Source organism: Mchenga conophoros, linkage group LG18 (genome assembly GCF_057382185.1).
Source record: "Mchenga conophoros isolate Kocher_MC1m ecotype Shallow Benthic linkage group LG18, M_conophoros_male_GT1.1, whole genome shotgun sequence".
NCBI classification, from domain to species: Eukaryota; Metazoa; Chordata; class Actinopteri; order Cichliformes; family Cichlidae; genus Mchenga; species Mchenga conophoros.
Genome location: NC_140543.1, coordinates 1 through 24,646, shown reverse-complemented (window position 1 = coordinate 24,646; position 24,646 = coordinate 1). Strand labels below are relative to the sequence as shown.

General features: G+C 41.7%; 3 protein-coding genes across 3 annotated transcripts; 2 read left to right on the top strand and 1 right to left on the bottom strand.

The window, feature by feature from the left end:
* The first annotated feature begins 4,454 nt into the window (after positions 1-4,454).
* LOC146552726 (caspase-1-like) lies at positions 4,455-6,027 on the top strand. The gene is made up of 6 exons (XM_085255036.1): positions 4,455-4,508; positions 4,677-4,850; positions 4,939-5,140; positions 5,272-5,412; positions 5,500-5,609; positions 6,019-6,027. The coding sequence occupies exons 1-6, from the start codon at positions 4,455-4,457 to the stop codon at positions 6,025-6,027; spliced, it is 690 nt and encodes a 229-aa protein (XP_085111162.1).
* A 162-nt stretch (positions 6,028-6,189) lies between these two features.
* On the top strand, positions 6,190-8,376 carry LOC146552725 (stonustoxin subunit beta-like). The gene is made up of 4 exons (XM_085255034.1): positions 6,190-6,322; positions 6,927-7,029; positions 7,178-7,224; positions 7,389-8,376. Exons 1-4 carry the CDS (start codon positions 6,190-6,192, stop codon positions 7,940-7,942), a joined length of 837 nt encoding a protein of 278 aa, XP_085111160.1. The 3' UTR covers positions 7,943-8,376.
* A 7,100-nt stretch (positions 8,377-15,476) lies between these two features.
* LOC146552724 (uncharacterized) lies at positions 15,477-20,770 on the bottom strand. Its single transcript, XM_085253830.1, has 2 exons — positions 20,523-20,770; positions 15,477-16,767 (listed from the first exon to the last, which is right to left on the bottom strand). Exons 1-2 carry the CDS (start codon positions 20,692-20,694, stop codon positions 15,791-15,793), a joined length of 1,149 nt encoding a protein of 382 aa, XP_085109956.1. The 5' UTR covers positions 20,695-20,770; the 3' UTR covers positions 15,477-15,790.
* Between the last annotated feature and the right edge of the window lie 3,876 nt (positions 20,771-24,646).

Genomic DNA, 24,646 nt, shown 5'->3' with positions numbered 1-24,646 from the left:
GAAACATGATGGTGAAATATGTCTTTGTTGTTTTCAGGATCCTCTGAGGATTTACTGACACCATCTAAAGATGTAGTGATGAGTTTGGAAGGAGGCACTGTGACTCTCTCCTGCAACTATTCAGGTTATGTTCAGAACCTTTTCTGGTACCATCAGAAGTCTGGTTCACATCCACAGCTTGTTATGGCAGAACATTCAGAGCAAACAGAAAAGCTGAAGTTTATACATGACAAAGAAAAACAGCAGTTTCATCTGGAGATCTCCTCTGCTGCAGTGACAGACTCTGCTGTGTACTACTGTGCTCTGCAGCCCACAGTGACAGGAAACAGCAAAACTCTGTACAAAAACCTTTGGAGCAAAGACAACAGAATACTCCACAACATCCACTAGAGGGAGCCACACACTGTTAAACCTCTGATTCTTGTGTCATTGGACTGATGACAAAGACAACAGAGAAATGAAGCAGTAAAGATCAGAGACAGAGACAGAGCTGCTGTGGAAGCACAAAACTGTTTGATTGGCTGAGCTATTAAAATGGCCCCGCCCACTGAAGTAGAGCTCATCCAATGACATTATTTGTTGGTCATTGTGCTGCAGTGGAAGAACATTGTTCATGTGCTGTCTGTCTGGCTTTAATAACTCCAAAGACATGTTGCTGCACCTCTTTTTGCTTCTATCTCACATTATAGGTGAGTTTAAGAACAGGGATTAAAGTTTAGTTGAAGCTGCTGCATTAAGCAGATATACAGACTGCATTTCACTACTTTTCTTCTTTCTTTTTCCAGGACTAACAGCTGGAGACTCAATCACTCCTCAACAACCTGAAGTCACCAAAACAGAAGGAGAATCTGTCAAACTCACATGTAGCTATGAGACGAGTGATGATACTCCTTGGCTTTATTGGTACAGACATGATTCTGACCTTCAGGCTCCTCAGTTTATACTCTGGAAAGGAGCAAAACGCAGCACAAGTGAATATATTCCTGATAATCGATATGGATCCCAAACATCACCAACAACAACTAATCTGACCATAACAGCCCTAACCCTGGCAGACACAGCTCTCTACTACTGTGCTCTAGAAACACAGTGATACAAAGTGTAGAAGAGGCTGTACAAAAACCTGAACACAGATATCTGACTACTCTTCAAAGAGGAGGGAAGTGGTATTCAAAGCACAGCTTCATATCAGATGGATTCTGCTAATTCCTGTTTTATCAGAGTCACTGTGGTTACAGCTGCTAATGAAACACTGTGGGAGGATTCACATGAGCAGCAAATCCACATCAACCACAAACCAACTGCAGGAACGTTCAGACACAATAAAAACTGTCAAACATCAAAAGCTGCTCATTTACACTATTTTATATTTAGTGGATGAGGACATGCAGAAATGCAGCAGAAGCAAAATAAACAGAGTAACAGAGGTTTATCTCTTTAAGGTAAAATCTCTCACATGAAGCTAAAAGTCCAACCAGGAAGACCATCTCATGCTTGTTCCATTTATTCTCTGAACTCATCACACCAGACGATGATGCTCTCCTTCATCATTGTCCTGCTCTCATGTTTAAGTGTTTCCCCTCTCAGTGTCAGATGGATGCAGCCCTCCTCCCCCCCACACATTTCATCAGGACCAGAGTCTGTGGGTCCTTCCACTGAGTTCTTCAGCAGTCCTGCTCCACCACCAGGCTCCCTCTGATCGAAACACTGAGGACCGCTCACACATTTCTGCAGCAGCAGGGAGAGTTTCCAGTCAGCAGAGTTCATGAGTTCACATATTTTCTTTCACAGGAACTGCAGCAACATTTCAACATCACATCCTCTTTAGATTTTATAATTTTACAGAGATTATAAAAGACAAAAGTATGACTTTGGACGCAGGATTACACAATAGCAAACTTTAAATCTGATGAACCAGCAAAGACAGACTCGACATAGCTGCTGTAAACCAAGAAGAAAACACATGGAGGAAACCTGACAGCATTACTGTATATGTGTGAAACCAACAAGGCAAAACAAGCACAGAGTAAATATCAAATTTATCAGGAAGTGGGGACAAGGAAAGCACTAGAAATGAAGAGGATTAGGTAGACGGGGAAGCATCAGAAACATGAGGAAATAGTAAAGAGAAGAAAAACAGGAGAAGCTGTGAATGTGACAACCTGTGAGATTTGAACTAAAGACATGCTGGAACAGTGGGGACGAGATTTTCTCACCTTATTGTTTTGTACAAGAATATTTAAGGCATTCACACAGCTCAGTTAGATGTGGTCAATATAATGTGACTGGTACATGGTCAATGAACCTGATGGAGGAAATCAGAGATGACCCGGAGCCTGCGAGCAGAACCAGGTCCTGCATTTTTAGCTCCTGAGCTTGATACAAGCAGCAGAAATTAACAGTTGGTCTTCTTTCTTTTAAATTCATAATCTTTTGACAAACAAACATTTGTGTTAGTTGAAATTTGGCGGCTCAAACTGGTGCTGCTTGAAAGCTAACTCTTGGTCTGGTTTATGTCCCGAGTCTAACACACTGATCATGAGGAAGTTTTGGATTTTTAATGAAGGGTTTTCCCCTGACGCTGCTTCTTCAGGAAATCATCTGATCTACACTTATTATCTGTCCTAATGCAACATTTACCTGCAGGCCAGGTTTGACGCAGCATTGCTGAGCGGCCTCATTCTTCTGCTGGGAGTCAAAAAGAAAACGATCTATTAGTTCAAACTTTGACCCTGGCAGTCCCATGAAGACAGTGAAGCAGGACACAAACAGCCTGAAACTGTGACCTCTTCCAGTATTTCAGTGTTCCTTCCAACTAATGTTAGCTACACTGTAAAAAGCACAAAGCTTCCATCCAACAACCAAACACAAGCCCAGGTTTGGTGTAAAAGTGCAAACAGCCAGAACCCGTTCCAGGGATGCAACTCTCCTGTCCACCAGCAAAAATCCCAACATAAAGGCATCAAGCTGGGGGAAACAGATGTATCCACCCTGGTTATCGCCAGGGCCTCCAACTTTGGCTGCCACCTAACCCACACTCTCTGTGGAGCCCCTCCCCTGGGCCTGGTCCAGCTTAGAGCCTCAGAAACCCCATCCCACGTACCCAGACATGGTCCACTGGTCAATGCAGCATGGATGTCTTCTGATTCATTCTTAGTCTTACCCCTCTCTCAGGACCAGTGTGCATATAGGGACCCTGCCAGGGGCAAATTACCATTGAAAACAGAGCTCCTGGTATCATTTGGCACCATATCCCTCCACCATGATAAGGTGGAGATTCGTGGAGGAACATTACATCAAGTAGTTCCTGAATTATCTCTAAACATGTCCATGAGTTAATCAGTGAAGAAGCAAACGTATCACCTGTGTAAAGGAAAGTGAGCCTCATTCCTGTGTTTGTTCTGGCATATTGTGAAACCAGTTCGGTGAGTTTCTTTTCAGGAAACTGGAAACCTCCCAAACAGCCAAAGCAAAACCAGTTTGGTCCAAAGAACTCAGCCTTCACGTTATCATGAAGAAGAACAATTCTAACTAGATTCCAGCTCAGTATAAAAGAGCATCCAGTCAGTCAGTCAGTCAGCAGGTGTTTCCAGTGCAGGTACAGTTGAGTCCTTCTTTTCTGAGCAGTCTGAGCTCTTTAATCAGAGGACAACCAGGACTCAGCATCTCTGCTGTAAGTCTCTGATTCTTCATTTCTCATTTGTCTTAGCAGCAGCAGCAGATGTTGTTTCTGTTTTACGTTGAAGAAGGTTTTTCTTTCATCTGTCACATCAGAGATGGAGGATGTTGCAAAGAAAGAAGACATGAGAGGAACATGATTATTTTGTTTTCTTATTGTGAAACATCTTGGGACAGAAATGACATTATTCAGATTTTATGTCAGTGAAAGTGTTAAGTTTGCAGTACTGTGGTAAAGCTGAGAGGGGTAAACTTGGACTGGTGAAGAGTAGCTGAGCTGTTTGCATACATTTAATCAGACATTGTTTAACTGTGAGGTGCTGTTTGAGTTAATTCACCAAATTCTAGGTTTTTTGGGTTTTCGTAGTGGCTGGAAGCTGGAAATATGTAACATCTGAATTCGGTCGGCTAAATCCACAAAGAGCAGCTTCAGCTGATCACAACCTGGATACAAAGAAAACCTGAGTGGAGCTTCCAGTACAGGGTCTCATTTCCAAGTCGCCCACGCTGCCCCACTGCACCTGGGCTTAGAGTTTCCCCACCTGCCAAATCTCACTTTGATGCCTGATTAGGATCCCGTGTGTCTACATTCAATAGTCTTCAGGTTTATTAGGCTCAAGTCTTATTATCTATTAATCAGTATCAGCAATACATTTTCTCATTAATATTTTTAAAAATCAGTCCTGAATAATCCACAAGAAGCAGAGATGATGTGATGCACAGTGAAAATCCCAAGAGCTGATGTGATGTGACACATTCTGTCCCTCCAGCTCAACATGTCCTCTGATTTCTTTCTAGGTCAGAGATGGAGACGTGGACAGACAGTCAGGGTAAAAAAAGTATGTTACTGTATGATTCATATGAGATATGTTGATTGTTTGATCTTAGCCTCTTGTAGTAACTTCCAAACCAATAATAATAATAATTACTGCAAATGACTGCATAAAAAAATCAGCTTGTGTTAAAATAATCTGAAGAGTTTCTGTTTGGTCTCTCAGATTTACCCAGTGACTCAACAATCACAGTCAAATCGCATCGCCCTGCTGATCAACATTGAAACGTTTAATACAAGTTTATACAAATGTAGAGCTGCGAAAGATGAGAAAGTCATGCAAAGTCTACTTCAAACTCTTGGATATGAGGTAGTGAGATGTGGGGACATCACTGCAAAGGTAACTTTTAAAAGCAGAAAAGGTTTCTTCACTTGCACCCAGTTTTACAAACTGGTTAAATGATCCAGTGACGGATTTCTTCTCACAGATGATCGATAAACCTCTGAAAGAATTTTCTGAACACCCAAAACTGGCCCTCACAGACAGCGTGTTTGTGACTTTGGTGTGTTATGGAGGCACGGGAACTGAGGAGTTTGAAATTGACCAAATCTTTCAGCACTTAAACTCAAAGAACTGTCCTGCACTGAAGGACAAACCAAAGATCGTCATTATTTACGCCTGCAGAGGAGGTGATTCTCATCTGTCCTCACACACCCAACAAACAGCATGAATGAATCTTCAATGAATTTACTGTTAATATTTGTTCATTTGAAAAGGTAAAAGATCGACACGTTTCAGTAAGTCTGTGTGTTTGTTTCAGTGGGGGAGGAATCGGTGGATTTACTTGATAGGACACAATTTGTGCCCACAGACGACATCGAATCTCTGTCAGTGAACTCTGTCAAAGGTCCTCGGACACACAATGAAAAGGATTTCATCATTTTTCATTCCAGCACCACTTGTAAGTGCACCACCCTCCAATAAGTAACATTTAGAACAATCAAACACCGCCTAACTACAGATATGATCTGGTTCTGTTTGCTTGCAGACACAGGTTCATACACTCATGAAACATACGGTTCTGCCTTCATCCAACACATCTGTGAGGCTGTCAAAAAGCACTGCCTTAGAGATGACATTGAGGAAATATTCAGAACGGTAAGTTTGGCAAGTGGAATATATGGAATACACAAATACATACATATCTATCTATCTATCTATCTATCTATCTATCTATCTATCTATCTATCTATCTATCTATCTATCTATCTATCTATCTATCTATCTATCTATCTATCTATCTATCTATCTATCTATCTATCTATCTATCTATCTATCTATCTATCTATCTATCTATCTATCTATCTATCTATCTATCTATCTGTGTGTGGAATCATGTTAAGTGCAGTCTAACCAACAGGTCATGCAAAGCTTTGAAGAATTCCCATCTGAGCAGATGCCAACCAAAGAGAAGAGACACTCTGACAAAGCGCTTCTACGTGTTTCAAAGTTAGTGTTACAGGTTTTTGATGTGACTTTAAGATATTGTGTTGTTTTGGGATGACAGGACACATGAGACTGCATGAAATGTTCAGTCTGGTTTATTCACATCGATGAGCGACTGATGGAACTAAAGAGCAATGATGATGATGATGATGAACAAAACAGAAAAGCATCCCACAACATTAAGTTCCCAGTGGACAGTTCTGCGTGGCATCAGTCCATATGAGAGTCCTCCATGATCCCACAGGGCTTCAATAATGAGGTCCAGGCTCTGAGGAAGCCGGTGCATGGCTCACAGTGTTTCATTGTGTTTGTGTTTCATTGTGTTTGTGAAGTTCACCTGATCGACACACCAGCTGTCAACAACTGTACCATCCGTGCTCCAGTTATGTTGAGTCTTCCCAGGCACCTCAACCCCTACTCACATCTTGCGTCTCAATGGGTCACATGATAGAGTGAGGCAAGGTTTCACCATAGTTTCATCCAAAAGCTCTGCTGATAATGACCCACACCTTTTTTTATAACTTGGATCTTGTGATGAGGCACATGATCAATAGTGTGCCAATGATCCTCTTAAGTGGACAACTCCCACTAGAGTTTAAACACCAAAGGAGAAACCTCTTCAAAAAGCTTAATGAGGTCCAGTCGCCGTCTTCCAGAGCTGCTTAGATCGAATAAACGGTAAATGGACTGGTTCTTATTTAACTCAACACAACGTGCCTCATTCACCTTTTCTATATAAGAGCTTTCTATCTAACATGCACACATATTTATATTCTGATGGATGCGTTGAATCCATCAATCTTCTTCAGTAGTTTATGTAGACTAAAAATGACCATGACAAGCAGGACGAATGTCAGCACATCAAAGTCTCTTGGTGGCTTTACTGCTTCCACTCAACTGATATATGAGGAAAAAACACTTTGACTTCCTACTTTTGTTCTGTTTCATTCAAAAAAACAAAACATGTAGGTGTTGTGAAAATTGTAATATTTGATTTTAAAAGAGCAATTCTGATTCAAGATGCACCTGAAGAAGTGAAGCAGTGGTCTGCAGGAAAGGAGTCTCTAAACAGGTATGAACAGATCCCTTCACTCAGCCTGTTTGTTTTATGCAGATGTAAGAGCTACATGAAGTCTTCCCTCTGTGACAGTATGAGTGATGATGTCCATGTTAGCATGTTGCCAACGACTGTGCTGGTTTGACCCCTCCTCTCCCTGCAGGGTGGAGCCTGATGGCGTCCGACGGGTGAGCTCGGATCTGAAGAAGTGTACGTTTGATTTTATGATGATTCTTGGAAACAAATCCAACCGTCTTTAAACTACTGTGTCGCTCATTCATATCTCTGATATCAGGAGTCACCATCAAAGAGCCGATCAACGAATAGATGATCGATCAATAACTGCAGCTGGATTTATTTGTTCTCTCTATCAGATTCCTATCAACTCACAATCGACCCAAACACAGTATACAAATGGATCCAGCTGTCTGACAGCAACAGAGAGGTGATGCGTTTGAATGCACAGCAGCCATATCCTGATCATCCAGAGAGATTTGACCGCCCTCAGCTGCTGTGCACAGACGGGCTGACTGGTCCTTGTTACTGGGAGGTTGAGTGGAGTGGATATGTTTCTATAGCAGTGAGCTACAAAGGAATCAAACGGAGAGGACACAGTGATGACTGCTTGTTTGGACTGAACAGTCAGTCCTGGAGCCTGGACTGCTCTTACTCTTACTCTGTCTTGCACAATAACACAGAAACCTTCATCCCCAAAGACGTTGTCTCCAACAGAGTAGCAGTGTATGTGGACCATCCTGCCGGCACGCTGTCCTTCTACAATATCTTCTTGGACTCTCTGATCCACCTCCACACCTTCAACACCACATTCACTGAACCTCTGTATCCTGGATTTGGAGTCTGGTCTCATAATTCTTCAGTGAGAATAATGAAGCCGGTCCATGTGCACTGCTCTCCTCCAACAGAGTAGCAGTGTATGTGGACCGTCCTGCCGGCACAGCAAACAACCTCTATCCTGGATTTGAAGCTTGGTTTCATAATTCTTCAGTCAGTCTGTGCTTAGTTCAGTATAAAACTCTGAGAAGCACTGCTAAATAGACCTTTCAGTCTGCATCTTGCACTCAAAAACACTTTCAGATTCATGGATTCAATGATTTAATGTTTTAAACTCCTCTAAATGATTCCTTCTTAATTTCAATCCGTTGAAGATTGAAGCTTCCAGCAACCGTAGAGTGTGAGCCAGGGTCCAAGCTGGACAGGTCACCAATCTGAGACAGGGCTGACATTAACTTCATTCCACTAACTGCATGTCTTTGGACTGTGAGAGGAAGCTGGAGCACCCAGAGAGAATCCAAACAAACAAGCTGAGAACATACAAACTCCACACATGAAGGTGAAGTTGGACTCGGGACTTTGTTGCTGTGAGGTGACGGTGCTGACCTCTGCACCAAAGCTCTTCTGACATGGGGCTGAGAAAATATTTTGCACTGCTGATCAGAAAGAGAAATTCCTGCTTGAACAATGTTCTTTGTGTGATAGAGACTAAATATATATTGATCTTCAGTTTTCTTTACTGATGTGCTTTGTGTGAAGTGTGTTTCTTCTGCTTCGAGTATTTTAAAGTCACTGATACAACAACCACGTTTTTCCTCACCTGGAGACTTTCAATGAGAGCTTTAGATGAGAAATTCATCATGATGTTTAAATTGAATTCAACTTTATTTACACAGCACCAAATCACAACAACAGCCGCCTCAAGGTGCTTTATATTGTAAGGTCGACCCTACAATAATACACGCAGAGAGAAACCCAGCAATCATATGAAGTCCAGATATGTAATAGTCATTAACATGATCAGAGCCACGAGTGGTTTTAATCTCAGGAAGTTTATACAACAACTTGTAGCACCAACTGTAGTTAAATGAGGCTGCACAACATGAAATGCAGACTACAGAATTTCACTTTAATAATACTGAATGAGAGGAGCAGCAGCTAAGTCGTCTACATAAACCTGGAACAGTGTTTATTGATAGGCTGCGGACACTGCGCTGGTTGCCTGGGGTCAGGAAACTCTCAGGGTTTGCCTGCTCTCGTTGTGCCTAACTGAGCTAGTCTGGGTAAACAGGCACAACATTCACTGGCTTCATCTGGACTGAACCACGGGGAGAACCGGTGACAAGAACACTCTTCCTCCTGGAAGAGGGAGCATGGCTCCTCATCCTCCCACCACAACCACACCAATGATGAAGCTGGTTCATTCATGGAACTGTCTGGAATGCCGAATAACAGGAGCTCTTACAAGCTGGGCACCAGCGTCACAGCTTGAATGCTGGGTGGCAGCGGTGATGGTGGTGACCTGGGTGACCGGTGCAATAAGACTGCTGACTAAGAAGGCAGCAACAGACGAACTCCAGAAAACTCATCTCCAGTCAACCAGGGAACACATGATGGTAGGTCAACATAGACTGACACAGACACTGAGGAATAAACAGCACTATTTAAACACCCGAGGGTCAGAGGCATCAGGAGAAACAAGAGTGTAACAAGACGCAGGTGAGGATCATCAGAAGCAATGAGACAGAAGGTAAAACTAGACCAGCAACCGTCAGGACGTCAGAACCTTTAACTAGGGGAGCTGACACGAGAGGACACGATCGGAAAGGGAACAAATTAAACTCTGAACCAGGTGAACAACATTACTGCAAATACTTTGTGTTACAAATATTTTTCAGAGTCACCTATTTTAATGCAGCCCTCACTCTGACAGTGTAATTTCACAGGATTAACTAATTTATTTGGATCACGTTTGAAATGTCATGATTTTTGCTGTAGATTAACAGATGGGAGCATTCAGACCACTGCAGTAGCAACAACCAGTTCAGTCAGCGCTACTTTCTCCTGAGATGAAGCCAAAATGTTCCTTTCTTTCTTTCCGTGTTTAGAAGCATCTGGACCTGCTCGTCATCACTCGTGTCCACTTCTTACACTTACAGTGCATTTTTGAGGAACACCTTTACTGTGTATATATCACGGTTATTATAGTGAACTAATATAATCTGCATGTGAAAAGCCTTTTGGTTAACTAAAACAAAAATAAAAACTAGACCTGAAATTATTTTGTGAACTTGGAAAAAAGAAAGATTAACGGTGGAAATCCCCGTAGTTTCAATATTTGTGAATTTGATCAAAACGTTCAGAATGTGCTTTATGAGGCTTTATGAGGCTTTATGAGGCTTTATGTGACGTTTGCCATCCAGGCAATAATAATTAATAAAGACTAAAACTAAAACAGACAATGACAGTTAAAAATAAATATTCTTAAACATTGCAAACTAAACTGAAATGATTCAACTCAATCTAAAAACTTATTAAACCTACATTGAATTAAAAGCCAAATGTGATGGTCTCTGTCGTCTCCGGCTGATTTCTCGGTTTGTTTGCTGTCTGTCTCTGGACTTTAGTTTTCTCTCTCTCCTCTGTCTGTGTTCCTTTGTTGTTGTTTGTGTTCCTTTGTTGTTGTTTGTGTTCCTTTGTTGTTGTTCGTGTTCCTGAGTGGGCCTCGTCTCAGCTTGCTGCCTCTGACCTGACCCACGTGTCTCCGATGATCTCAAATGCAGAATTGAGCTGGCTGTCATTCTTCACTGGACTGTTGGATTAGAGTTAGTGAAGCCCTGGCTCCTCCTGCTCAGTGTTTGTGCTGCTTCTGATGCTTCAAGATACTTGCTGTGTGTTTCTTCTGTGTAGACTCCTGGTTTTGATCTTCCCAGGTGTGTGGTAAGACAAACCCTGAGTTGAGAGAGTGTTGTGTGGACTCCTTTCCTCCCTGGAGTCCCTGGAGCACTATACGCCTCCAATGAACTTTACAAATCATATATTTGAGTCCAACCTGCCTACCAACACAGATACACAAAGTCAAAATATGTCATGTAAAGGCTTAAGACTGCATTATAATAAACAACTAAATGTTCCAAAATGCAAAACAGAACTACGAATGTTGAACAACCTTAAAAGTTCAAACATTATTAATCGCACCAAATCTCAACAACAGTCCCCTCAAGGTGCTTTATATTGTGAGGTAGACCCTACAATAATCAGACCCAAGATCATGTGCAGCCGATATTTTACAGAATCTGTCCTCTGTGTTGGAAAGGCTGTCAACTGTGTGTGGGAGCCCCCTTGTGGCGAGAGGGCACAGGTGCACTATTGAACACATGTTCCAGGGATCAGAGTTTGAGCGGACTGACTCAGCGGGGGATGTCGACACACAGTGTGAGTCGTGCGCGTTGCTAAAGAACTGAGTGGACGTGGAGCCCTGCCTGGAAAGGACAGCTTTAGTCTTTTAGGCATTTAGTGGATGTAGAAGTGCAATGTGTATTGGCCTGTTCACCTGTGTGGCCAGTTCATGCTGCTAATGTTGTACACAATAATAATACTGCACACTTTGTATTGATCCCCGTGGGGAAATTCACTCAGTGAAGCAGTGGGCAGACACCAGTGCAGCGCCCGGGAGCACTGTGTGGGGATGGTACCTTGCTCAGGGGTACCTCAGGGTAGCCGTTCAGGGGATTCGAACCCCTGACCTTACGATCATGGGGCAACCGCTTTGGTTGATTGGCTGTTTTGTGTTGTTGGGTGTATTGGCAATTAATGTCATGGACTGTGAGGTTTTCTGAGTAGTGCATGGAGATCTTCATATCGGAATTTCCATTTGTAGTTCTGGTCAGACTGGAAGAAAGCTCATGAATCTTAATTCATGACTTAAATGTTTGTTATATTCAGTATTTTGTATATGTTCTGCTCTTGTTAGCTAACAGCTAACAGCCCCCCCACCTACGAGTTCTTGTACATCCTCTGTAAGCCTGCGGTTGCATTACTGTGCTGCTGTGCTGCGCTGTTAAGCTACAGAATCACAGTAAAGACGGAATAACCTTATTTGTGCGTCCTGTGTGTTCTGACACCACAAGGTGAACACCACTGCTATTCAGCCAACGCCGATACAGTCCTGGGTTCAACCCAAATTACCTCAGAATCAGAACAGAAGCAGAAAGAATGGCTTCTAAGTACACAGAAGATTGTCTCTCTCACTCACTGTCTGACTGCTACAACTATCACAGCCGAACATAAACACAGGTTCAGATATGCTTTTTTCCCTGCTGTCAAATAATTGTGTAGTTATCAGTGAATTCACTGTCACTGATGATTCCAGGGAATCCTCTCCTCCCCAAACTTTACAGTCTGAACGGGAAACTTGTGCAGACACTGATGTGGAGAAGCCAGCCGTAAAAGTCACTGTCTGGATGTACTTGTACTTGTAACTGCACCTCTTTAGTTTCTTTTAACACCAGCAGATGTTTCGCTGTTCATAAAGACTCTAAACAGGTTTCTGTCTGGCTCCACCCACTGATGCTGAACTCAGCCAATGAGATGGTCTCTTCCTGCAGAACTACAGCCAGCCTGATGTTGAGGAGAAGGCTGTGCAGCAGAGAGGCTGCTTAGTCTTTTCATTCTGCTGAACTTTGTTCATCTGCTGTGTGACTTCAGCACCTGAAACATGTTCCTTTACCTGTTTGTACTTTTCTCTCACTGCATAGGTGAGTGTTAGAACACAGAAAAGTCTCATGGTGACAAGATTTGATCAGGAAATAAAAACCAGAGGAGACACAGATTCAGGGAGGAGCTGAGCTGCGACTGAAGAGCAGACGAGACAGAGAAACCTCCACATTCAACACAGAAGATTCAGTCCAACATGTTGTTGTTGGGCTGTTATGAAACTTCTCTGTTAATCATCATGATTCTAACAGGTACATGTGAAAAAACTTCATCCTAATATTTTAATTATTATTCACGATTTCTTTGTAAAATATTTACAGATTTCTGTTTCTTTAGGTGTCAGCTGTCAACAACTCACTGCCAGCAAAGCTGAAGAGTCCAGTTTGGAAGGCAGCACAGCTACTCTGTCCTACAGATACTCCAGACAAGCAACTGGAAGTGATCAGTTCTACTGGTATCGACAATATCCTGGAAAACCACCAGAGTTCCTGACCTTTAACTTTGGAACACAAAACACAACAAATTCCAAACTTTCTGTCAGAATGGTCGATGACAGAAATGGTCTGAACCTTCAGATCTCCTCTGCTGCAGTGTCTGACTCTGCTGTGTACTACTGTGCTGTGAGGCCCACAGTGACAGGAAACAGCAAAACTCTGTACAAAAACCTTTGGAGCAAAGACAACAGAATACTCCACAACATCCACTAGAGGGAGCCACAGTCTGTTAAACCTCTGTAGACTCTTAGAGAATGAGGCACAGCTGTGACAGCGAACTTCAGCAGCTACAATAACGTCACGAGTCTTCTGAGTCTTGTAATCACAGTGTTCAGCTCAGGTGAAGCCTGTCATGCAGCAGCAGAGCAGCAGAGCTGGAAGAAACACAGCCGTGGGAACATTCCTGTTTCAAACCAAACACTCATCTTTCTCTGTTTTGTTTGCTCACAGAATATTAAGAATATTTTAATAGATGATTTTATCTCTTGCAGATGATTCATTCAGCAGATTACAACTAGAAAACAGATTTTTACGGGAGGCTTTGATTAACCTGAAATTGCTCTGAGTATAAATGTGTGTGAAAGGGTGAATGAGGCTGTTGTATGAAGCACTCTGAGCGCTCAAGTAGAAAAGTGCTTTATGAGAACCAGTAAGCTGAAGCTGATAAATGGAGCAAGTCTTGTTTTTCTTCATTTTACTGAAGCTCTTTATAAACCTTTTCCTTCTCAAGGCTTTTTTCTTTTGTATGAAAAAGAAATTCCTCGCTAATACACACGTCAATGCCAGACTTAATAATTAACCTACTTTAAAAACATGCACATTACATTACATGACCTAAAAGGTGGTGTCAAAGACATATCCACGTTCTATCTGAACATATTAATACTCACAAAGATGAAAGTTTCCCAAGGCACGAGCATGTACATGAGCTTCCTCTTTTATTCCTGCTGAAACATTTGTTCACAACATTACCGGAGAAGATACGCCAAAGACAGGGTCATGGCCAAACGCTACTGTTGCTCAATGCATAACACAACAGAGACCATTTGTGACACACGTCTTCCTCTGATCAGATTTCAAAGCCAAAACATTTTAGAATAAATTTACTTACAATATTTATTAATTACACACTTATTTATTACCTTTATGTAACTAAATCATGTCCTGAACTAATTACTGTCTTTGAGCAACACAGCAAACACAGAGCAGAGAGGAGGAGCAGAGATTCAGGGAGGAGCTGAGCTGTTACTGAACTATAGAAGAGAGAAAAACCTCCACATTCAACAGAGTTCAACACAAAACAAACTTTATGTTCCTCAACATGCTGTCATTACATCACTGTGTGTTTCCTCTGATTCTTCTCACTCTCACAGGTCTGCTCACCTACACAGGAAACTATGTTCAATTCAATGATTACTGTAAATTTTGTGTAACTGATTAATAACAATATTCCTTTTTCTTCAGTTATCAGATGTGAAGAACTCACTCCAACCAAAGAAAAAGAATTTACTTTAGAAGCCAGCGCTGTTGCTCTGTCCTATAAATACTCCAAAGCTGCTGCTGGAACTGATTACTTCTTCTGGTATCGACAATATCCTGGAAAACCACCAGAGTTCCTGATCTCTCACTTTGGAACAGGAGACAGAATATCAGATCCAGTTCCTGGAATAATGTTTAATGTGAGTGGAGATAAAACACTGATGACTCTTCAGATCTCCTCTGCTGCAGTGACTGACTCTGCTGTGTACTACTGTGCTGTGAGGCCCACAGTGACAGGAAACAGCAAAACTCTGTACAAAAACCTTTGGAGCAAAGACAACAGAATACTCCACAACATCCACTAGAGGGAGCCACACACTGTTACACCTCTGATTCTTGTGTCATTGGACTGATGACAAAGACAACAGAGAAATGAAGCAGTAAAGATCAGAGACAGAGACAGAGCTGCTGTGGAAGCACAAAAAAAATTAAGAGTTTCATGTTTTGAATTGAAACATTAATCTGAGCCACCGGAGGACAATCATGATGTACTTTAGAGTGCTAGTGTAAATGTGCTATATGCACTATTGTAAAAAAAAAGCAGGTTCAGTACGACATGTTTACATTGATCAGAGTACCATCATATCAAACTTTAACCCGCAGCAGGTCAGCTGGGAGATTAAAGCATATCTTACATGTTTGAACTGAACTCTCCTCTGTGACCGCTTTCACTTATGATCAGTCACAGCTCTCTGCAGCCTTCAGTGTCAATCTGTCGTTTCTACATTACAACTTTACAAAGACTTTATGTTTAGAATGAATATATGACATCACAAAAACAACAGGCACTGATAGCTGTATCGATTACTAACACTAATGATGCTCTGAGAAAAAGCCTTTAACTCCTCAGCTTGAAAAAAAGAAAACACTGACATCATTCATCATTACAGAGACATTTTATTTCTTTTCTTTTTTTAAATACAGAGTCTTTTACAACAACATGCTGGACATCTTTATTCTGCTTTTGTTACATATGAGGGTTGGAAAAAAATGTTCACAATATCAATTGTATCCAGTTGGCAATGAGATCATTTTAATATTCATTATGTTTTTCATTTGGAGTTTTCTTTCATCCTCATGATGGCAGTGAAGTGTGACACAGATGGAACAAAACTCACATGATCACAGTTGGAGTGCACTCTAATAAACCTTGAATAGTAATAACACTAACCATGAATCTCTTTTTTTCCTAGTTTGGAGTCGCTTTGGATGTCTTCTCTAGAAAAATTTCAAGACTATGGCGTCTCATCTGTGTGAGTTTTCATGTGTCGCAACAAAACACTATTACGTGTGAACATTTTCCCACAGATTTTACAAATATATGGTTTCTCACCTGTGTGAGTTCTTATGTGAACTAACAAATGACTACTACATGTGAACTTTTTCCCGCATGTGTTACAAAGATACGGCTTCTCACCTGTGTGTGTTCTCATGTGCTCCAGCAAATTACTGCTTCGTGAGAACATTTTCCCACATCTTTTACAATGAAAGGGTTTCTCACCTGTGTGCGTTCTTAAGTGCGCTGACAAATGCGTACTACATGTGAACTTTTTCCCACAGGTTTCACAAGGATACGGCTTCTCACCTGTGTGGATTCTCATGTGGACCAGCAGATGACTGTTCTGACTGAAGGTTTTTCCACATGTCTGGCAGGAATGTAACTTCTCTTTCGTGTGAATTCTCATGTGGCGCACCAAATTGCTCCTATGAGAAAAACCTCTCTGACATATTTTACAAGAATGTGGCTTCTCACCAGTGTGGATTCTGTAATGCTCTTTTATTTGGGACCTTTTCTTAAAGCTTTTTCCACAAATATCACATTTTAAAGACTTTTTACCTGTTTCAGTTTTACATTGACTACCTGAAATGGGACAGTCTTCAGCATTGTTACTGGCTCTTCTGTTCGTATTTCCAGTTGATCCTGGATCTACTTTCTTGCTTCCTTCCTGATCCTGGGTGTGAGTTTCAGGACAGCTGTGAGGGAGTGGCCTCTCTCTGTCTGGTTCACTGTGCTCTCCTTCCTCAGCAGCAGTCACCATAAAGGTATCAGTCTCCTCCTTCAGTCCCAGCTGCTCTCCATCCTGACTGCTGCACAGTTCCTCCTGTTCCTCTTTAATCTGTGGAAGTTCTGGTTCCTCCTGCTCCACACTCAGCTGGAGTGCCTGATTAGTGAGATCCTCCTCTTCCTTAAAAATGTGTTGCTGTTGGAGGTCTACAAGGATGAAAGGAGAGAAGAAAAACGCATATTAAAATATCGATTGTAATAAGGCTCCACAGTGTGAGTCAGTAAAGAAATCCATAAAAAAATGTCCTCTTCTAGTCAGTGCTGATGATCGCTGCTGTCAGCTGTTAAAAATATTGGAGAATGAGTGTTGATGTTGGAATCCTCACAGTCAGTTGTGAAGTGAGAAAGTCGCATCAAGATTATTAGAAGGAGAAAGGCCACAGCTGAGAATACACACCCTACTGCACAATTAAGAACAGAAAAGACTGCCTTTTATTGTCATAATACAGATGAACAGTGTGTATTAAAAAAATAGCAATTATACAAATATTGGAAAAAATTATTGTTATATCTTTACAGTGCGGGCTATTGCACATAAATTAAATGTCGCACAGTGGTGATGTTAGTTGAGTGGTAGTCTGTGTATAGAAGTCCTTGAATTGGGGGGTGGAACTGTGTGGTCAGTGCTTGTGTGAGTTCAGGCTGGTTATGGCTCTTTGAAAGAAACAGTTTTTTAGTCAGTCGGTCTTTGTGCTGATGCACCTGTAGTGCTGCCCTGAGGGAAGCAGGCTGAAGAGGTCAAAGCCAGGGGGGGGAGCTGTCCTTGATAATGTTTGCTGCTCTGCTGAGGAGGAATAAATGTCCATCAGGGAGGCGAGAGGGCAGTCAATGATCTTCTGTGCTGCCTTAACTACACTCTGAAGCCTCGCTCTGTCCGCCTTAGTACAGCTGCCGAACCATACTGTGATGCAGTATCTCAGCAGGCTCTCAATGGACGAGCGGTAGAAGGTCAGCAGCAGGTTGGAGTCCAGTTTGTACTTCCTGAGGACCCTCAGGAAGTGTAGTCGCTGTTGGGTCTTCTTGATGACCATTGTGATATTGTCTGTCCAGGAGATGTCAGTGGAGATGACGACTCGGAGAAACCAGAAGGTATGGACTCTCTCCACACAGTCTGCGTTGATGTAAAGGGGGACTAAGTCAGTGCTGTGGCTCCTGAAGTCGACAATGACCTCTTTGGTTTTCTTGGTGTTCAGTGCCAGGTTGTTCTCTGAACACCATGCTGCCAACTTCAGGACTTCTTCTCTGTAGAAGAAGGGATGGCTACCTGATCTAGTGAGAGGCTGCAGATTCTTGTGAAGATGAGGGTGAGCTGGTGGGTGCATGCTCTTAGCACCTTGCCAGGTACTCTGTCTGGATCGGCAGCCTTCCTGGGGTTCACTGCTTGGAACACCTGTGTGACATCGTGCTCTGGTACAGTGAGTGGAGCGGTGCAGGAACCAGGTGAAGGTCAGGGTGAGGATGGGAACAGGGCTGAAGCAGCTGAGTGCTGCTGTTGTGGTGTTTCGGAGCAGGTGAAGAAGCAATTTATCTCCTCTGCCAGCGGTTCACTCAGGCTCACCAACAGAGGAACATCAGCAGAAGTACAGCAGTAAGAGAGGGAAGTTAAAATGCAAGATACAGCTGAAAAGCTGCTGGCAATAAATAATATATATGTTCAATGACTGAATAATCAACATGAAATGTGTGGATGTTAAATGGAAAGCTTGTGGTGATTGTTTTGCATTAGCGTCCTTCAGCATATACTCTAAAATAAAAGCACTGTTTCCGGTTACATTAACATTCAGGGCTAAAATTCTACAGACTGCTCTCTTGCCTGATCTCTACATTAGCAGGAAGAGTATGCTTGGAATCAGCATCACATATAAAGGAAATTTTTAAATGCTGCAGTAAAATGAGAAAAAGTAATAATTATAATTTTAGTAAGATCTAATACATATATTAAAAGATCAGAGGAGAAATTCTGTCCATTAGGGCTGGGCGATATGGCCTAAAATCCATATCACGGTATAATTTGAAGCATGCGTGGTAACGATACATATCGCGATATGTTATTTTCTTCTGTATAACGTATTTTACACACTTAAAATCCTTTCATTTTCTCAAAAATCTACAGTGCGCCTTATGTATGAATTCTGGTTGTGCTTACTGACCTTGAACTGATTTTATGTGCTACACGGCGCTCACAAATCTGTCAAAATGTAGCTTTGGTAAGCTACGAAGCCGCACCGCTTGATACCATTGATTTGTTGTGTGGTAGTAACAGGTAAATGAACTTTTTTTTTTTTATTATTTGAATCTATATGAGTGCTTGTGTATAAATACACAAACAATACACACATGCTTTCCATTGTGTAATTTAAGTGATCTAGTAGCGCTGTTTTGGAAGTTCAGTTAATGCTAGAAATGTGCTTTGGACTTTGTGCATGCTTTGTCTCTGGGGGCCACCGCATATATTTATATATAAACATATATAACTAAAACCACTTTCTTTTACATTAGTAATTCCTTATTTATTATTGTTAATAATAAATTAATTAAAGCAACAAAACAACCTGAAGAGCCGGTTCGGAGCTGAACGATCCGACTCTTTTTTGTCACGATCCTGGGTCTTATGACCCAGTGTTTTGAGTTTAGTTTATTTGGATGTTTATATGATTAAACTCATGAGTTTAATCATATAAACATCGTGACACTTTTTAATGATCCGAGCCGAAAGAGCCGGTTCTCTAAAAAGAGCCGCAAATCCCATCACTACTTTCGACCAAAACAGGCGCAGCTTGATGACATCATCAACATGCGGTAGAGCGGTATAGTCAAAATCTGTACCGTTGGCCAAATTTATAATGTTTCTACCGTTTACCGGTTATACCGCCCACCCCTACTGTCCATTACAAATCGTAACAGATCCCTCCGGAAGGACAGATCGAGTACCCTGGCACTGACCTTCCTGTGAAGACTGAAGAGATGCCAGCTCAGCAGGTGGCGGTGATCAGCTGACAGCTCAGTTTCAGTTTTCAGTTTTATTTGTCATATGCAAGTTAGCACAGGGTCAACATCGCAATGAAATGTATTTGACGAGCAGAAGACAGTCACTCAGCAGAATGGTACAGTAGAAGAAAAAATAAATAAAAAATAAAAATAAAACAAATAAAATAAAAATAGTAAAGAGCAAAATATTAATAAGATGTAGTAAAGGAAAAAAAGAGAGAAATTTCCAGTTAACTGACTGAATATATGTATGTATATATAAATATATGTACACACTAGTGATTAAATAAAGAAAATCTTAAATAGGAATGTGTGGGGGGGCAGATGGGACACTGCACAGGGATGAGCAGCAGTACAAACTTTACAAAGTTTTGTTTTTTTGTGGCACTTGTTACAGTATTGCACTTTTTAAAAATATAACTATCAATAAAGTGGAGTGACCAGTGCAGATTAAACAGAGAACTTGTGAAGCTGCAGCTTCTGAGTGCGTCCCGTGGACTGTGTGTGTTGAAGTGTTGTGGTTGAGGCGTCGTATGGCTTGATGGTAGAAACTGTTTAAGTCTTGTAGTCCGAGCAGACAGACTCCTGTAACGTCTGCCAGATGCTCTCTACACCCAGCTGACAACAACGCACCGTTACAAAATCAGCTGAGAGCTTTAACCACAAATCAAGCTGCATTAGCCGGACTGTCTGTGTGCTAGCTGACTCACCAAAACTTTAAACTCCAATCAGAGATAACGGGTATCACAGGGCTAGTTATCAACTCTCACCGGCTGAGAGACAGACTGTCTGCCCACTGAGGTTTCCTGAGCCTCGGTGTGGGGTCCCTGTGCTCACCCTGACAGCAGCTGCAGGACAAACTCCTCGTTTAAAACGGCGTTAATGAGAATCACGGCAGCATCAGAGTGACTCACCTGCTGTGTGCAGCTTGATTTGGGGTTTCCAGGTGATATCCAGCAGTCTGCGCTGACGGTCGATCTCTTCCTCGTACTGGACGATCGTTTTTTCAAACTCCAAGAATATTTGTTCAGCAGCAGCAGTTAGTCGCTCGTTGATGAACTCTCTCAGATACTGAACTGAAGGCATCGTTGCTGCCGCGGCTCACACACTCAGCTCACACACGCCGCTGATTCAACACAGGAGGAAAGCTACTTCCGCCTTTCCTTTGTTTACTTCCGCCTGGTGTCACACGGTCAAACTCCGGCAGACAAGGACTTCCGTTCCACTTCGTTTACGTAACAGCTCAGTTTCTAGTAGGAGGGAATATTAGTTACACATTCCTGAAAAATAAAAGGTTTCGGTAACATCATAAGTGGATTTTTCCCACCTTGATGCTCTGATTCCCAGTTTGAATCCAGTGGCTCCAGAGACTGTTTGGTATCACAGGCTGTGGATCTCTGTGGTGAACAGGGTTTGGAATATAAACAAGAATAAGATGCTCTCTGCTGAGTAAGCTGTACCTGTGCAGGCCGCCTCCTCTTACATCCCACCATCAAACACCACATCTCACACTTTATGGAGCACGTGGCCAAAAGGACTAACACCTCAGCTCACCTCCATTCACCTGATTCAGGTGTGTTGACCCAGGGTGAGATCTAAAACCTGCAGGGAAACCGGCCCTCGTGGACTAGGGTTGGGGACCCCTGCCTTACAATAATAAGCTTCTTGAAGCTTAATATTGCTCTGATTTGGCACTATATGAATAAAATTGAACTGAGTTCATTTAATTGATGATTTTAAATTGGTTTAGCTGAAGAGAAAGGACCCAGAAAACTGTTTGACGTACTTTTCATTGGTATATATTTTTAAAAAGATACATAAAACACAACTGTTAATATGAGTATAACATCTACGTATGTTTTAATGGAACCTGTACCTGGAAACCAACTGTGTGGTGTTCATGTGCCTGAATATGGGACTAATTTATTTGTGCATGTATGTTTTTAATTTTCAGTGGAATATCTAATAAAGTAAGGAAAAGGCAAACATGTTAATCCATTCAGGCATCACGCTGCATGTATAGAGTAGAGAGGTTCCTTCACTGGTCCTGCTGCTCATTCTGTACAGGCAGCTGAAGGAGTTTAGGTCAGGAAACCAATTTGTTGACACAGACAAGCATGGAGACAGAACACAGACACGGTCTGCTTTTCATTTGGATGATGATAGTCTCCTTTCAGACTGGTGAGTCATCAAAAGATGGAGTGAGATGTAAAAGGAGATGATGGACATGAAAATATCTGGATGTTGTTTGAATTGATTCACTTTTTATAAACTAAGTTTAAAGATGCAGAAACATGATGGTGAAATATGTCTTTGTTGTTTTCAGGATCCTCTGAGGATTTACTGACACCATCTAAAGATGTAGTGACGAGTTTGGAAGGAGGCACTGTGACTCTCTCCTGCAACTATTCAGGCTCTGTCCTCAACCTCTACTGGTATCATCAGAAGTCTGGTTCACATCCACAGCTTCTCATAGATGAACATTCAGAGAAAATAGAAAAGCTGAAGTTTAGAAAAGATCAAGACAAAAGCGATTTTTATCTGGAGATCTCCTCTGCTGCAGTGTCTGACTCTGCTGTGTACTACTGTGCTCTGCAGCCCACAGTGACAGGAAACAGCAAAACTCTGTAAAAACCTTTGTAGAGACAGAGCTGCTGTGGAAACACAAAACTATTTGATTGGCTCAGCTATTAAACTGGCCCCGCCCACTGAAGTTGAGCTCATCCAATGACATTATTTGTTGGTCATTGTGCTGCAGTGGAAGAACATTGTTCATGTGCTGTCTGTCTGGCTTTAATAACTCCAAAGACATGTTGCTGCACCTCTTTTTGCTTCTATCTCACATTATAGGTGAGTTTAAGAACAGGGATTAAAGTTTAGTTGAAGCTGCTGCATTAAGCAGATATACAGACTGCATTTCACTACTTTTCTTCTTTCTTTTTCCAGGACTAACAGCTGGAGACTCAATCACTCCTCAACAACCTGAAGTCACTAAAACAGAAGGAGAATCTGTCAAACTCACATGTAGCTATGAGACAACATCAGAGTATGTACGCCTTTACTGGTACAGACATGATTCTGACCTTCAGGCTCCTCAGTTTATACTCTTCAAAGGAGAAAGATTATGGAGTGATCAATATATTCCTGATAATCGATATGAATCAAAAACATCACGTACAACAACTAATCTGACCATAGCAGCCCTAACCCTGGCAGACACAGCTCTCTACTACTGTGCTCTACAAACACAGTGATACAAAGTGTAGAAGAGGCTGTACAAAAACCTGAACACAGATATCTGACTACTCTTCAAAGAGGAGGGAAGTGGTATTCAAAGCACAGCTTCATATCAGATGGATTCTGCTAATTCCTGTTTTATCAGAGTCACTGTGGTTACAGCTGCTAATGAAACACTGTGGGAGGATTCACATGAGCAGCAAATCCACACCAACCACAAACCAACACTTTATATCAGCATCAACAGTCAGGAGGAAACATCGTTGCTGTCTGTGGTCCTGAAATGTATCTGAAATGTAAATGTTGTGAAACGAAGGGGTTTCTGTGTCTCTGAGCCCAGGACACTCTGACAAAAGACATTCTTCATCTCTAGAATTTCACTTCCTGATTTAAGTTAACAGTTCAGTATTAATTCTGACACACTGTGGCTTCTGATTCTGTGAAGTGTCTTCATCTTCAGCTCTGCATCTTTACTGCGGCTTTGATTTATAAATCATGAAACAGACAAAAAAACTTTAGAAAGAGCTTTTTATAAGAGCATGGTGAAAATCTACAACTTCCTAGTTTCACTTCTAAATCCTGAACAATCAAAATTAGTTGAACACAAAACAGAAGAACAAAAAGTGATACATGCTTTCCACAAATAAAAGACTCGTGTGGTCAGTGAGCACTACAGGATTTCTCAGCTTCAGTATCTCAGGTCACAATCCAAATATCTGAGGTAGAGTAAAAACAAGGGAAAGAAATCATACGTAGATCAGAATATGACAGAATACAATGGAAACATTTCATACATCCAATTTTCCAACCAAGTTCAAATACACACACAAACTTAACTGATGGCGGTAAAAGGAAAACAAAGCCAGTCTAACTCTGCAGGGAAAGAAGCTGCTTTAAAAACTAAGAGTTGCCGAGCAACGCCTCCACTTGTACCTTTTTATATTTACATTGTTGTGACAGAAAACTGCAGCAAACTCACAGAACTTAGCAACTACAGGAAACACTTCGGTTCATATTACACACATTTTTCTTCCAGAGTGTGTGAGTGCTGGAAAACACAGATTTTATAATAAAACAGAACAAATGTACTTCTTTCTATGGCCGGCTTTAACAAGATTTTATATCATGAAACACCAACTGTAATTCAGTGGCAGTCCGCACATCCAATGGTACACTGCACAAACAAACTTAACACAATTCAAACAAAAAAATGACCTTGTGTGAGAGTCATCATGTTTCACTGGAGAATTAAAAACCCTCATCATGAGAGCGCCACAGCGCGACACCGAGTCGTCTAAAGTTGCGTCTCTGCTGCACGTGAGAGAAAATAAAAGTAATAACACATAAAATTGTCACATTGTGTTGATCAGTAGCTTGTAGGGCAGTGAAATGATCAGATTTCAGCCTTGAATTTGATTTCGGCTTCCTTCTATGAAATGATGATCATGGAACAAAACTGAAACTGTGTGCTCGACAAACAGAACACAAAAGCACATCAAGCACTTCCTGAATCACAGCTGTTCTCTGAAGGTTTCCTGAACTCGTCTGCACGAGTAACACTGTGTTAAGACACATATAACAAAACTGAGCTGTGCTGTACAGCAGAGGGGGAGGAGCTTGTCGTTCAGCATCATACTCTGTTGTTTTGAAATACTTTGAATTTAATGGAAGAGACGTAATGAAGACGAAATCACGTGTGAAGAGTGCTTTAACCTCCTAAGACCCGAACTCTTCCACGGCAGCATTTTTAATTTCTCTTTGATATTTGGTCACATTGGGGCCCGATGAATGTAAAAACAAA

What these genes read in the sequence shown, in the direction of transcription:
- LOC146552724 (XM_085253830.1), bottom strand. Translation starts at nt 20,694, where the DNA reads ATGCCTTCAGTTCAGTATCTGAGAGAGTTCATCAACGAGCGACTAACT. An exon ending in AATCAAGCTGCACACAGCAG is followed by an intron (nt 16,768 to 20,522) that starts GTGAGTCACTCT and finishes TCATCCTTGTAG; the next exon opens with ACCTCCAACAGCAACACATT.
- LOC146552726 (XM_085255036.1), top strand. Translation starts at nt 4,455, where the DNA reads ATGTCCTCTGATTTCTTTCTAGGTCAGAGATGGAGACGTGGACAGACA. An exon ending in GTGGGGACATCACTGCAAAG is followed by an intron (nt 4,851 to 4,938) that starts GTAACTTTTAAA and finishes TTCTTCTCACAG; the next exon opens with ATGATCGATAAACCTCTGAA. An exon ending in TTTTCATTCCAGCACCACTT is followed by an intron (nt 5,413 to 5,499) that starts GTAAGTGCACCA and finishes GTTTGCTTGCAG; the next exon opens with ACACAGGTTCATACACTCAT.
- LOC146552725 (XM_085255034.1), top strand. Translation starts at nt 6,190, where the DNA reads ATGATCCCACAGGGCTTCAATAATGAGGTCCAGGCTCTGAGGAAGCCG. An exon ending in CACACCAGCTGTCAACAACT is followed by an intron (nt 6,323 to 6,926) that starts GTACCATCCGTG and finishes CAAAACATGTAG; the next exon opens with GTGTTGTGAAAATTGTAATA. An exon ending in GAGCTCGGATCTGAAGAAGT is followed by an intron (nt 7,225 to 7,388) that starts GTACGTTTGATT and finishes TCTCTCTATCAG; the next exon opens with ATTCCTATCAACTCACAATC.